Source organism: Orycteropus afer, unplaced genomic scaffold (assembly GCF_000298275.1).
Source record: "Orycteropus afer afer isolate SDZICR_OR568_19922 unplaced genomic scaffold, OryAfe1.0 scaffold00187, whole genome shotgun sequence".
NCBI classification, from domain to species: domain Eukaryota; kingdom Metazoa; phylum Chordata; class Mammalia; order Tubulidentata; family Orycteropodidae; genus Orycteropus; species Orycteropus afer.
In genome coordinates, this window is record NW_006921774.1 from 336,506 (window position 1) to 352,657 (window position 16,152).

Sequence of the window (16,152 nt, forward strand, 5' to 3'; positions counted from 1 at the left end):
ACACACACACATATAAATACATAATTTAATCAATAACAAAACCAAAAACCAAACCAAATTCACTGCCATCGAGGTGATTCTGACTCATAGCAACCCCCTTTGGGGTTTCCATGGCAGTAAATTTTTACGGAAGTAGATTGTCCAGTCTTTCTTCCATGGAGTGGCTGGTGGGTTTGAACCACGAACATTCTGGTTAGCAGTCAAATGCCTTAGGCTCTATGCCACCAGAGCTCTTTAATCCATAACAAAACAGTTGATATTTTATTTCTTCTTTACAAACATTCTACTCATTCCTTACTTCCACACATAGTACACATGGTTATACACAATACATGTTTGTTTAATATGTTTCCTCATACTATATAAGTCAAATAGCCATCAGTGCTGTTTAAACATCAAATAGATTAATCTTTAGAAGGCATTCAAGCTAGGATTGCTTTGAGAGATGCTTCTGTAGAGTTTCTTTCATCAAAAAGACTGACCACAGTCTAGGGATGAATGATAATTAGTGAAACTGACACTAATTATCTTAGCATGTTCAGGTTAAACTGATATATAGACATTAGATAACTCTAAATTCTAAGAAGGAGCTCTGATGGCATAATAGCCAGAAACAATGAATAAAAAGAGATTTTTTTTTAAAAAAAGCAGTTTAATTTCAATTGTTACCTGTAAGATATTTGGTTCTTTGCAATGGTTGGATTACTTAAGCCTAACAAAGTTTAGATACACTTCTTTAGAAGAAAACCATTAGGTTTAACACCAAGGAAGGACTGGCAGACACCAAATAAGGCTGTTATGACTTCAACCCAATCTCCATGTTATCATGGAATTTCAAGGAAAAAAGGAAAGTGTTTTAGCCTAATTTGGACATAAGAAAGCAACACTGAGGAATTACTTTAGGGTGAAATAGATTTCCACTAAAGCAAGTGGAAACCTGGACACATTTAAAAAGGGAATGAAGAAAGGAAGATTTTTCTTGGTTTTATATAAGTGTGTCAAGCTAAGCAAGCTTTCTGAGAGTCTTTAAGATTTTCCCTCCAACCTGGATGCTGGTCAGTTTAAACAAAGCTGATGGGTTTTAGTACCTTCATGACAAGATTAAAGGGGAAAACAATCACATTTATTACATATGTGAAGGATTATCAATGTGGAAGAAGGATTTTACTAACTCTGAACAATTCCAAAAGGCAAAACAAAGATTAACATGTTAAATACAAAAGTGAAAATTTAAAAATTTTGTTTTTCAAAGGATATCATCAAGAAAGTGAAAAGATCACCCAAAGAATAAGAGAAAATATTTTTAAGTTGCATATCTCCTAACCAGTTGCAGCTGAGTCAATTCCTACTCATGACAATTCCATGTGTATCAGAGTAGAACTGTGCTCCACAGGGTTTTCAATGGCAGATTTTTTGCTAATGGATTTCCAGGCATTTCTGAGATACCTCTGGGTAGACTTGAAACTCTAAGCTTTCAATTTGCAGCTGAATGCTTAACTGTTTGCATCATTCAAGAACTGAATATATCCAATAAGAGTCTAGTATCAAGAATATATAAAGAACTCTTACAACTCAACAACAAAGACACAAATAATCTAATTTTTAAAAATGGACAAAAGACTTGAAAAGATATTTATTCAAAGAAGATATACTAATGTCCAATATGCACATGAAAAGATGCTCTACATTATTAGTCATCAGAAAACAGAAAATCAAAATTATAAGGAGATACCACTTCACACCTACTAGGACAGTCTGAATAAAAAAATCAGATAACAGTAAGTGTTGGCAAGGGTATGGGGAAATTGGAACTCTCATACATTGCTGAGAGGAATTTTAAATGATGTAGCTACTTTGGAACCTAGTCTGACAGGTACTCAAATGATTAAGCATGGATTTACTAATCCAGAAATTCTACTCCAAGATATATACACAAGAGAAATAAAAAATGTTCACACAAAAACTTTTATATGAATATTTATATCAACATTACTCATAATAGCCCAAAAGTGGAAACAACCCAAATAACTCAACCTATCATTGAATGAGGATAAATAAAATGTAGTAGATGCATACTATAGCATACTACTCAGTAATGAAAAGGAATAAAGTACTGAAACATGCTACAACTTGTATGACCCCTGAAAACATTACGCTAAGTGAAAGAAGCTAGTCACAAAGTCCGTATGTTATATTATTCTGCTCATTTGAAAGGTATGGGTATGTAACAGGGAAATCTGTACAGTAGAGAGTAGATTAGTCGTTGGGGGTGGGTGGAGAGACAGGAAGGTGTTATCTAAAATGCACAGGAATTCTTTTTTAGGTTGATAATGTTCTAAAATTGTGGTAATGGTTACACATATCTGTGAATATACTAAAAATCCACTGAATTGCACACTTTAAATGGGTGAATTGTATGACATGTAAGTTATTTGTTTTAAAAAAGCTTTTTTTTTTTTTTTTTTTAAGAAAAAAAAGATAAAGGGGAGTCAACTTCATTGGAGGTACTGTCTTACCATAAAGTCTATCAAAAAATGTCCCAGAGCAGCCAAGAAAGTGGCAAGCTCTCCACTCCAAACAGCACTCAACCAGAGCCTGGGTAATTTAAATCAAAAAGCAAACCCATTGCTGTTGAGTCGATTCCAATTCTAGCAATCCTATGAGTATGACTGGGTAACTTAATGACTGAAAACATGTAATTTGTTAGACTGGCTCTGCTCTAGACTTTTTCAGTGCTAATATAACATGGTTCAAGATGCTTTCATTAATTTCATTTCTCTGTAAAGATAACCCTTTTTCAATATTCTAGAAGGCTTCTTAATCACATTAGAAATATGGTTGAGTATGGACTTTGAAAGTTACATCTGGGGTTTAAATTTCAGCTCTGGCAGCTTACTGACTGTATGACCTCTGAGTTTCAGTGCTTTCATCTGTGAAACCAGAATTATATCTTCTCACAGGAATATTAAGAAGATAAGTGAGAAAGTTCCTATTATGATTCTTGGCAAAGGGTTGGTAATTGAAAAACAGTAGTTATTATTAGTATCAGGGAGATAGTCTTAATTAGGTGCAAAAGGTTTTAAAGACTTCTCTTATAAGCCTATGAATTACTCTTTTAATAGGCACTGTAGCCCAGGACAACCCTGGGACCTGGGGTGGGGGTGGAGGCATGGAAAAGTACACTAGAGAAGGAAACGATGAAGAGCAGCAGCCACCATGAATCTGAAATCATGAAACTAGAAATTTTTTAATATATAATTATAAGTAACTATGTGCCTAATTTGCTAAACAAAATCAAGAGACTTCTACCTAAAAATAAAATACTAGAGAGATGTCATCCAAACACACCAGTAAAAGTCTCCTTCCTGGAGAATGAGAATAAGGTTTTGAAGGTGAGTTCTAAATCTCACTGAGGCTTGACAGAGAAGGTAATCTAGCAGCGTGTGTTATACAAGCGTTTTAATTTTTCATCAACAATACAATCTCAAGGAAGAACTAAAAAGAATTTAGCATTTCTGGCCTAGGAAAGAGGTTGTTGGACATTTGTAAAAGATTACATGCTAAACACCAGAAGTCTGCAATTTCAGAAAAGCTTAGAGAAAGAAATGAGTCCTACTGTTGGAGGAAAAGCTTGGCATCAGCACTTGAGCATCATCCTTTTAACTGTAAACACCTATAAAGCCATCAGTATCTTATAACAAATAGCAAAATAACACATGCTATCAAAAAATAAGTGGGGGCATTTTCCACTTGTATCTGCACAATGTACAGGCGCTATCGCCTATCAGAGAAATCCCTGTCATATGGTTTAATTTTATTTTTTAATGTCAACAGGAACTACCATCAACAACCAATAAGAGGGAAACATGAAGTAATTGATGAACACAGGTACCTACAAATGGACAGAGAAAACAGTACAATAAAATTGAAAAAGTTTTTTCTATTTTTCTTTGGAATACCAAGTATGATTTAAAAGACAGGTATTCTGCAAAAATGGCCAATGAAACACTGCTTTAGAAAGTGTAATGGGGCCATTTAATGTTGGGAGAGCAATGATAATTATAGTAATTTCTTATCTTTAAATAATAGGGATTTAAATTTTCTAAGTGTTTTCATCTCTATCATATCTTTTGCTAACTTTAACAGCCTTGATTCTGCCATTAATTTGTGTTTTTTTTTTTTTTTTTGAAAGTAGCTTCTTGGGATTCCCTTATATGTGAAAATAGGGATGATGTCTGCCTTTCTACCTCTCTGTGAGCCCCCCTTGCCCTTTTTATGGTAAACATTTTGATTGACAAATAGAAGAGTGCATAATTCATAAGTTTAGAGTATGATTAATTTCACAGAGTGAACACAGCAGGTAACCTCTATTCACATCAGAAATCAGAATATTACTAGCATTCCAGAAGCTTTTCCTCTGGCCACCCCTGTCCAGTCACTACTCCCCTCTCCTCCACAAACATAATCCACACTCAAACTTTTAACACAGTAGATGAGGATTACTTTATCCTGTTTTTAAGTTTTATGTAAATGGAATCATATGGTAGGCACTCTTAAACTTTTTTTTCTTTTACTGAGATTTAATTCACATACCATGAAATTCACTCATTTAAGTACACAATTCAATAGTTTTTAGTCTATTTACAGAGTTATGCAACCATCATCACTAAACTTAGAATATTTTCATTGCCCCCAAAAGAAACTCCTCACTCATCAGCAGTCATTCCACATTCTTCCCCAACTCCCAGTCTTAGGCAAGTACTAATCTACTCTTTGTCTCTATAGATTTACCTTCTGGACATTTCATATAAATGGAATAACACAATATGTGGTCTTTTGTAAATAGCTTCTTTCATTTAGCATAATGTTTTCAAGGCTTATCCATATTGTAGCATGAATCAGTACTTCATTCTTTTCAATTGCCAAATGATATTATATTGTGTAGCTATCCAGTGAGCTGTGGTGGAATAGTTGTTAAAGTGCTCATCTGCTAATCAAAAGGTTGGCAGCTGGAACCCACCAACTGTAAAGACGAGTCAGTCGGATTTCTCAAAGATTTACAGCCTTGAATACCCTTTGGGGCAGTTATACTCTATCCTACAGGAATGCTATGAGTGGAATCAATTTGCTAGCAGTGGATTTGGTTGGTTAGTTTGGATATCCATAATTTATTGATCCATTCATTAGCTTCTATTTTTTGGCTATTATGAATAACGCTGCTATGAACCTTCAAGTACAGATTTTTACGTGGACGTATGTTTTCATTTCTTTTAGATATACCTAGGATACTTAGATATTTTCTCAAAAAATAAAAAGTTAAAAATATTTAAACAATTGAAAACTGTAAAACTTTAAATAGGTTTTTTAGAGGATGGCAAAGTTCTGAAGATACTGAATATTTTCATGAGACACATTTTAAAGTCACAGATAATATTCAACTTTGTGCAGAGAAGTTATAATTACATTTCATTATGGAATTCCTAAAAGAGAGAGTGTCAATATAGTATAGAACTAACTCATCTCAATCCTTCATGCCCCTAGCTTTGATTGTTGTATTTGAAGGGCACAGAGGTACTGTGTGCTCTCATCACAACCACAAAGAAAACCACTAACTGCAAGGTAGTTTTAAACTGGTCTTAGCACAAAAGTGAAGTTGCAAAGTGGTATGTGGTAAGTTAGTGTCATTAAAAACTATTTGAGTGTTGCAACGTTCACGTTTCATTTTTTTATTTTGCATGTGTGTATGTGTGTGGTCGTTGGTCTTGCAAAATTCTACCATACGAGTTCCAGCATTATTCCTGTCACCAAGGCCAAATTTTCCAACTACCGGTGATTCTTCTTTGTTTCCAACTTTTGCATTCCAGTCACCAGTGATAATTAACACATCCTGATTGCATGTTTGGTCAATTTCAGATACAAACGGAGGCTGTACACGTGGACTTCACCAGATGGAACACACAGGAATCAGATTGACTACATCTGTGGCAAGAGGCGGTGGAAAAGCTCAATATCTTCAGCCAAAACCAGGCCAGGAGCTGATTGTGGAACAGACCATCAACTGCTCATATGCAAATTCCACTTGAAGTTAAAGACAATTAAAACAAGTCCACGAGAGCCAAATATGATCTTGAATATATCCCTCCTGAATTTAGAGATCATCTAAAGAATAGATTTGATGCATTGAACACCAGTGACCGAAAGCCAGATGAATTGTGGGAAGATATCAAGAACATTATCCATGAAGAAAGCAAGAGATCACTAAAAAGACAAGAAAAGAAGAGAAGACCAAAGTGGATGACAGAAGAGACTCTGAACCTTGCCCTTGAGCGGAGAATCGCTAAAGCAAACGGAAGAAATGGAAAGGTAAAAGAGCTGAACAGAAGATTTCAGAGAGCAGCTCGAGTAGACAAAGCCAATTACTAGAATGAAATGTGCAAAGACCTGGAGTCTGAAAACCAAAAGGGAAGAACACGCTCAGCATTTCTCAAACTGAAAGAATTGAAGAAAAAATTTAAGCCTCGAGTTGCAATAGTGAGAGATTCTATGGGCAAAATATTGAATGATGCAGGAAACATCAAGAGAAGATGGCAGGAATACACAGAGTCACTGTACCAAAAAGAACTGATCAATCTTCATCCATTTCAGGAAGTGGCATATGATCTAGAACCAATGGTAATGAAGGAAGAAGTCAAAGCTGCAATGAAAGAACTGGCGAAGAACAAGGCTCCGGGAATTGATGGCATACCGATTGAGATATTTCAACAAACAGATGCCCCATTGGAGGCGCTCACTCAGTTATGCCAAGAGATTTGGAGGACAGCTACCTGGCCAACTCACTGGAAGAGATCCATATTTGTGCCCATTCCAAAGAAAGGTGATCCCACAGAATGTAGAAATTATAGAACAATATCACTAATATCACATGCAAGTAAGATATTACTGAAGATAATTCAGAAATGTTTGCAGCAGTATATTGACAGAGAACTTCCAGAGGTTCAAGCCGGATTCAGAAGAGGACGTGGAACAAGGGATATCATAGCTGTTGTCAGATGGATCTTGGCTCAAGGCAAAGAATACCAGAAAGAGGTTTACTTGTGTTTTATTGACTATGCAAAGGCATTTGATTGTGTGGATCATGACAAATTATGGATAACATTGAGAAGAATGGGAATCCCTGAGCACTTGATTGTACTCATGAGGAATCTGTACCTTGACCAGGAGGCTGTGGTTCGAACAGAACAAGGGGACACTACATGGTTTAAAATCAAGAAGGGAGTGCGTCAGGGTTGTATTCTTTCTCCACACTTATTCAATCTATATGCTGAGCAAATAATCTGAGAAGCTGGACTATATGAAGAAAAACGTGGTATCAGGATTGGAGGAAGAATCATTAACAACCTGAGATATGCAGACGATACAACTTTGCTTGCTGAAAGTGAGGATGACTTAAGGCACCTACTGATGAAGGTTGAAGAATACAGTCTGCAGTATGGATTACATCTCAACATAAAGAAAACAAAAATCTTCACAACTGGACCAATGAGCAGCATCACAATCAATGGAGAGAAGATTGAGGTTGTCAAGGAATTCACATTGCTTGGTTCTACAATCGATGCCAACGGAAGCAGCAGTCAGGACATTAGACGACGTGTAGCATTGGGAAAGTCAACTGCGAAGGAACTGTTTCAAGTGCTGAGGAGCAAGGATATCTCCTTGAGGACTAAGGTGCGCCTGACACAAGCCATGATATTTCCAATCACCTTGTATGCATGTGAGAGCTGGACAATGAATAGGGAAGACCGAAGAAGAGTTGATGCTTTTGAGTTGTGGTGCTGCCGAAGAATGCTGAAAGTACCATGGACTGCTAAAAGAACTAACAGATCTGTCCTGGAGGAAGTGCAGCCAGAATGCTCCTTGGAAGCAAGAATGGCCAGACTTCATCTCACCTATTTTGGTCATGTTGTAAGAAGGGACCATTCCCTGGAGAAGGATGTCATGCTTGGTAGGGTGGAGGGTCGACGAAAGAGGGGGAGGCCTTCAACGAGATGGATTGATACAGTGGCTGCGATGATGGGCTCGAGTATAGCAGGGATTGTGGGGCTGGTGCGGGATCGGGCAGTGTTTCGTTCTGCTGTGCATGGGGTCGCTATGAGTCGGAAACGACTCGACGGCACTTAACAACAATAACAACAACAACATGTGTGTGGTGGGGGGTGAGGTGTGGGTACAATGCTAGTTAGGGAGCCCTAGTTCCTAGTCACTGTTCTAACAGATGCATTTGAGATAAAGGATCTTCAAAATGAGAACAGATATACCGGTCTCTGGTAGCATAGTGGCTAAGACACTTGCCTGCTAACCAGACGGCTGGCGGTTCAAACCCACCAGCCACTCCTCGGAAGGAAGGTTGGGCAATCCTACTTCCGTAGTGATACTGCCTCGGAAACCCAAGGAGGGGTCGCTATGAGTCGGGTTTGACTCGACGGCACATAACAACAACAACAACATGGAAATGAAAGAGTGCATCAAGAGAGCTTTATACAGAAGAAATACACAGAGGCAGTACACTATACTGTTTTATTCTAGAAGAGGCCCATGGCAAATCTTTGTGGGGATGATGTCTAAGCAAAGATACTAATACAGCACATGGTGCTGGTAGAGGGAAATCAGGAACTAAAAATGGCAGCCTCATTTTCTTCATCTTTCCCAGATTTCTTGGGTTTACAAGGAAAAATGGGCTAAGAAAAAAATATCTCTCTGTAATTCTCATTACCATGCAAATTTCCAAGGTTATGCAATTTCCATTTTAGCATAGACAGACAGAGAGCCTATCGATACACAAGTTCCCTTGATTCACTGCTTCAGTCCAATTCCTCAAGAGGACCCTGTTGTTATGCAATTATCAGTGATCATAGAGTCTAATATTCACAAAATATTCACAGTCGCTTTTACATTATTTTGACAATACATCAAATGAAAAAAGGCATTGTATTTTTCTCATTTTGTTGATGATGATTATTTCCAAATACAATTATGTTCTACTTTCTGTAACCAATTATGTAACTTTCTGTGTCTTTAATCATTAACAAACTTTTATATTCTTGATGTCTTTCTACCAATCTCATCACTTATATGGAATGCATAAAATTTTGCTCTAGAGTTTTCCTTCCCTTTCTGGTCCCTAGAAGACATCCTGTTGCATTTTATAAATAATAGTAACAAGACACACACACAACACAAATTTATTTCCTTGAAGTATAAATTATTTGCCCATGGATTCTGACTCACAGTGGCCCCATATGTGTCAAGGTAGAACTGTGATCTATAGGGTTTTCAACAACTGAAAGCCAGAAGTAGATGGCCAGGCCTTTCATCTGAGACGCCTCTGGGTGGACTCAAACTACCAACCTTTCAGTTAGTAGCACAGTGTTTAACTGTTTTTGCCAACCAGGGACTCCTACATATATTTATATGTTTGTGTTGCACTGGGCAAATCTTCTGCAAAAGACCTCTTTAAAGTACTAAAGTGATGAAGAGCAAAGACGTCACTTGGAAAGCTAAGGGGCTCCTGACCCAAGCCATGATATTTTTCAATTGCCTCATATGCATGTGAAAGCTGGTCAATAAAGAAGAAAGAACAACGAAGAGTTGATGTTTTTGAGTTGGTGCTGATGAAGAATACTGAAAGTACCATGGATTTTTGTACCAAGTGCCAGACAAATGAACAAATCTGTCTTGGAAGAAGTGCACCCAGAATGCTCCTTGGTGGCGAGAATGGCCAGACTTAGTCTCACCTACTTGGGTCATGTTGTCAGAAGGGACCATTCCCTGGAGCAGGATATCACGCTTGGTAAAGTGGAGGGTCAGCAAAAAAGAAGATCCTCAATGAGATGGACTGACACAGTGGCTGCAATGGTGGGCTCAAGCATAGCAAGCACTGTGAGCATCAAGCACGAGCGGGAAGTATTTCATTGTGTTGAACTTAGGGTCTCTATGAGTCGGAGCCGACTCAATGGTACCGAACAACAACATGTCTATAGTGTATGTATGGACACATTCACACCTACAAGTAATTCAAATGAAGGAATGATTTCTCTAAAGAAGGCTTTCAGTAAGGGTCATACAACATGAATTCATTAAAATAAAACCCTTGACCTGTCCAATTCTAATGTATAAAATTTAAAAACAGAAGTGAAAGCTTCTTACTCATAATAAGGCAAACCAGCCTTGAGTGAGACTTCTCAAGGTATCTTTAAGACTTGACTCTTGTGTAACATAACATTCCTCAAGTCAAGAAACTGCTTTCAATGGTGAAAGTTTAACAGAAAAAATATGAGTTTGAGACTTAAGATGGTGCTGGAAAACATGACTTGAAGCCATTGTTTCCCCTTTAATTAGAAGAATCAAACACATGCATCCAGGAAAGGAAAATCCACATGATGCTAGGAATTCCCTAGACTCAAATTTTAAGTTGCAAGGAGACTAGTCTTATTAAAAAAACTTGTTGAATAGTCTGGTTGCTTTGACATTTTCTTAAAAGAAATTAATATCCTGCTTCTCTGGAGAAACTTTTGCTAATTGGTTTTGTATTCTTAGCACCTAAACATAGTCTGGCTCATGAAAGGAGCTTAGTAGATGCTTGTACAATAAAGAAACATATATTTCTTAGAAACAACAGTAAAACCTACTGTGGTCAGAGAATGCGACAGATAAAGTGGTTTTAAATAAATAACAGTGATTATTTATGACAATGAAAATGCTAATTCATTTCTTTGAAATGTGAAAATTAGTGAGTTCAACTAGACATACCTTAGCAACAGCTGTGATATGCTCCAGTGCCAGAGCATGAAGATTCTCATCTTGGCTTTCAAGGAGCAGTTTCAGGGATGGGAGCAGGAGGGACTGGTTAAGTAGCAGCAAGCACAGCTCCTTGACACACTGAAATGAAGTATCAAAGTATGTGAGTGAGAACACAAGGGGACACCTTCTAATACCCGGTGCTATTCAGCCTGTATCTTTCCACAATTTTTTTTTTCTTATGAGTGTGTGTGTACAGTATACATAGGATTATATTAAATACAGTTTTTGCTATTTGTTTCATTCACTTCATAGTAAATTATGAACATCTTTCTAAGATATCAGATATTCATCTACAGTATTCTACTGGCTGCATAATGTCTCACTGCATTGACATGTATTTTCCTAAACTAGCAAATGGAGGAAATTATATCACCTTCATATTTGTTTTGTGAGAATTAGTGTTAATGAATATAATGAACAATACTCAGGATATAGTACTTAATAAATAGTAAAAACTTTTTATTATTGTTAACAATATTCAGTTAACACCCATGGCAAAAAAAAGAAATCAGTATATTAAATATTTAAAAACCTGTTTATAATTGTAATGTCAAAGTGAACTGAATGCCTAATATACTTAAGATATTCCATCTTTATGATTTTTATCTGTGATTGGGAAAAGAAAATGTGTTTGCATCTCCACAGGTGTATATGAATTTCACTCTCAGCCTTTTATTATACCAGCAGAACCTGTCCTCAGAGAGCAAGCTTTTTTTTTTTTTAATAAGGTAACAAATGATAATCATTTACAATAAAAGTATAAAGGAATAAAAGATAAATTTGCATGCTGTTTTTTCCCTGCTGAGCTATGCTTCTTTGGTGCCCTGATTTAGCTGTGACATAAAGAAGGGAACACTTGGTCCAAGGACCAGACAGTAAGTATAACCTCATTATATTAAAACAAGGGTTCTTTTTGAAAGAAGTGAGAATCACTGCTCTCCATGGGTCTGAGATTTTTCTTGTGCTATTCAACAGCAGCATGTCAGAGAAGTAAAATGCCAGTCTATGATATTTTCATAACTTGTTTACAATATTATAAAGAACAGACAAAAGAAAGACGACATAAGAAGCTCATATTTAAAGCTTAGGATAAAATTCTGTTTGTAATTCCATTAAATTATGACTATTTAAGCTTTTACTCAACACATTTCTGCCAGAAAATAGCAAGGCTTTCAAATTTCAGATTGGGAGGCTGTGCTGCAGAAACCTGTGTGATAAGGAACAGTATCAGCAGGGTAACCATTTTGTAAAATGTATTATTTTAAGCATTACAGTGACTCGATGGCAGTGAGGGTTTTTTTTTTTTTTTTTTTGGTTTAGTCACTAATTCAGAAAAGTACTATGTGTTAAAGCACGAGACACAGAAGTCTCACTGAGCATCTGTGCCAAATAGAAATGCAGATTTTTAATACAAGATGCCAAAATAGGCAGAAAATATTTAGGAGGATGAAATGTAAGCTCCTATGCCTGATCATCTGGCCCAGGTGCCACGTACCGACTTGTTCTCCTCCTTCTCCTCCTCCCTTACAGCAGTGCTCCTGCACCTGCAGATTCTGCACAGCAGCACTGCCCAGGCCAATGGAAATCGTCAGGTGGCAACCAGCCACATGTTGCTATCGAGCACTTGAGATGTGACTAGAACAACTGAGGAACTGAATTTTATTTTACTTAATTTAAACTTAAATGTTAATAGCTACATATAGCGGTACCTACTCTATTGGAAGGTGCAGACTCAGTGTGTCAGGCTCTCTCACACTTCTGGGTGTGTAACCCCTACTGCTTCTCTGATTAATCCCTACTTGTTCTTTAAGGCTCTGATTAAAAAGGCGCAGAAAAACACTACCTCCCTTGTGAGAGCTTTTTTTTTTTTTGGTCCAAGGTAGATTTTCTACGTTCCTTCTGTGTTTCAACTATGTTTTTTTAAAATACTATCTTACGGTATCTGTCATTTTATATTGTTATAATTATTCATTTGTCTATCTACATCACTTGAAGACAAAAATATTTTCCTTCTTTGTATTCCAAATTTTATTGGTATACACTACTCATAAAAATAAGTGGATATGATAGTCACTCAAATGGTTATTGAATGAGCTGCACTTAAGTTCCTCCGTACATATTTGTTTGATGAGTAAAGCTTAATTATCCATTATGTGAACATTTAAAGATTCTTGCTCAACTCTCAAATTTACTTATTCAGTAAGTTACTGAATAAGTAACTTTTTCAGTAATTGACAAACAATTATTTCTCAGTAATTTATATTGTTTAGACTACGCTTAACACTTGGCTGATCTTAGCATTAATGAAAGCATTTCACAAATAATCTAAACACCCCCTCTGAACAGGTAGAAGGGATAGATGGCACACAGCCAGGCAAGGATATCCAAGAATGAAGGAATTCATTTTATCTCTTATCTTTATCTGTGTGCTTTTTATCTCTTATCCAGTGGTTATTGGCTAAAGACTTTCTCTTCACTGAACACTATACTCAATTGTCATCCTTCTACCTCCACTTTACCAAAAGAAAATTTTTTAGGAGATTTACAAAGTGATGTTGGGAATCAGAAGAAAGGTCAAAGTGGCAAGATAACCACAAACTATCTCCCATATGACACCTTCACAGCTCAAAAACCTGTCAGACTAGGAGGACAAAGATGCACAGACAGAGGCCTTGAATGAAGCTCAGGGAGGCTGGGATCAGAGCCAGGCCACAGCCTGGGTATTTGTTCTCCCTCTGGACTGTAATTTATGGCGTTGTATTAGAGCACATAACAACAACAACAGTAGAGCATGGTTCCTGTGACTGACGGCTGTCTGATAAGGACTGGTCTGCCAGTGGTCTTTCATCCTCATGCAACCCTCCCGCTAGCTTCAGTATTTAGCACCCTACCAGCCCCAGAGTATCTAGATATATCCAAAGTATCTAGAACTCTAGATACCAGAGCGTACAGCAGGGCTGTAGTGGGACCATGGGTCATAAGTTGTGCAGGGATTGGTGACACAGGGCTCAGGGAAGGCTTGCAGTCCTCATTCTCCAGTAGGCCTTAAACATGCTGTTCTCACATTCCAGTAGGCCCAGATATCCAGCAGCACCTGGTACTCCTGGTTCTGCAGCTCCAGATAAGCTGGAATTTCACACTGCTGATCATGTACTGCACTGGGTACAGTGGGAGCTGTAGTAAGCCTCTATCTCAGTCAGCATGTTTTCCAAAGTCTTTCAGGTTGAGCAGGGCCTACAGTTCAATCTCCAGGGCACTGATGAGTCTCAGCTCAATAATCTCTGCCTGGCAGAACCGAAGCTGTGAAAAATGAAAACTTACCGCCACTGAGTCAATTTCACAAATTTGACCCTGTAAAACAGAGGAAAACTGCCTCATAGGATTTCCAAGGCTGTAATATTTATGGAAGCAGATGATACATTCTTCTCCCTTAGAGCTGCTAGTTAGCAATCAAGCACTTTAACCACTGTCCCATCAGGGCTCCTTCAGCTAGACACAACCTGCTTAAAATTCTAAGCTTTAATATGCACTATCTCATATCATTGTCTCCTCAAATCCTTTGACATAGGTGCTATTATTCCCACTAATCAGATGAGGAAGGAAGGGGCAGAAAGGTTAAATAACTCGAATGGTACCTGATCCTAAAAATCCTAGGTCTCGACATTACCAAAAGAGTCTCAACCATAAGGAAGAACAATTACACTGAGATTTAGAAGCTAAGGGGTGAGCCAGGCTCATTTATTAGGCGGGTGACTTACTCCCACACCACAATTCCATAGCATTTGTGAGTCAAATTCATGCTGTGTTTCAATGAAATCAAGGATCTTCAGGGTCAGTCACAAATAGTTGAAAACTGGAATTTTAAATCTGTCAATACCAATAACCCGTTATATGCCAATTTATTATTCTACATATCTCCTAATCCTGAGGATACTTCATATATTGTCATGGATACAAGTTGAGAAGAAGGAAACATACTGTATTTTTAAGCAAATAATGTGCATGTTATACTTTTTCTTGCAAACTGTACAGCACCCTCATGTGCTAGTTTCCTATGCATACTATGTGTATTTATGCATGTGTTATAACATCTGTTATTTATGTGGGTACATTATTTGTGAAAAATATGGTTACACAAGATTGGGAGGTACATGATCTGTGTGAAATGGTGATTTCACCCTACTGGTAATATTTTCCATCAACAAAATTATCACAGCTGTAAGTAAATAACTGCCACAAGCCAATGGCAAATATCGCAAAAGATTTTCTAAAAAGTCATGAAAAACAAAAACTCTATAAATACAGGAGCTTAGTAGAATGAAGCAAATGAGTCCAGTGGACATTTAAGGTTCAACTATTGGTCTCTACTTGTCTGAAGCAAAGATGAATGAAGAAAATCAAAGACTTATGGAAACAATTAGTTCAAAAAAACTAATGGACCTCGTGAATCTCAAGGTCCATGACCTTGAGACTAGAAAAACTAAATGGTTCCTGGTTACCACTGCTGACTGCTCTGAAAGAGTTAACAATAGGAAGTCATGGATAGAGTTGAAGAAAAATGTGGAACAAAATTCAAAATCCTAAAAAAAAAGACCAGGCTTATTATAGACTAGAGACTGGTGGAACCATGGAAGTTATGGCCCTTAGACACCTTTCAAGCCTGGAACCAAACTCACTCCCATAGTTCAACTTTCAGCCAAAAATACAAAGCCTATAAGGTGAACAATAACATCAGGGAGGTATGCACTGCTGAAAACAACAAGCCATACAAGGACAAAAGGACACCATCTGCCCAGGAAGAAATCTTAGAAGACTGGAAGGGACAGGAAAGAAGGGCAAATGGAAAAAGAAAACATAGGGAAGAAGTGGGAAGAGTGTTGTTACATTGTGGGGATTACAACCAATGTCATGAATAAAATGTGTATGAATTGTGAAACACAAACTATTATTTCTGCAAACTTTCAGCCATATCATAATAAGTTTTTTTTTTCTTTTTTTTTTTAAGCAATCCATTAGCCTGTTATAAACAAATAGGCACACCCAGTCCACAAATCATGGAGTATGACAACCAAAGGTACTGGATTAAAAAATGAAACAGTGAAGCACAGATAATTTTACCACCATGTTGATGTAAGATATAATGAAACTCTGAAGTTAAAGTGTAATTTCAAATATAGTAAAAGAAAAATGTAATGAGCTATTTCCACTTTTTCATGATTTTTTTTCCTTTGCAACACTTTTAATTCATATTTCAGCACATAAATAAAAACAGCACATAATATTTTCAAGGTTTCT

The 16,152-nt window shown here is 37.2% G+C and overlaps 1 protein-coding gene across 1 annotated transcript in view; it reads right to left on the reverse strand.

Annotated features, from left to right (window-relative positions):
- Nucleotides 1-16,152, reverse strand: part of NBAS (NBAS subunit of NRZ tethering complex) — a 750,019-nt gene that overhangs the window by 14,844 nt on the left and 719,023 nt on the right. The window contains exon 51 of the mRNA XM_042781864.1: nucleotides 10,807-10,935. Within this exon, the coding sequence (XP_042637798.1) occupies nucleotides 10,807-10,935 (129 nt within the window). The remainder of the gene's footprint in view (nucleotides 1-10,806; nucleotides 10,936-16,152) is intronic.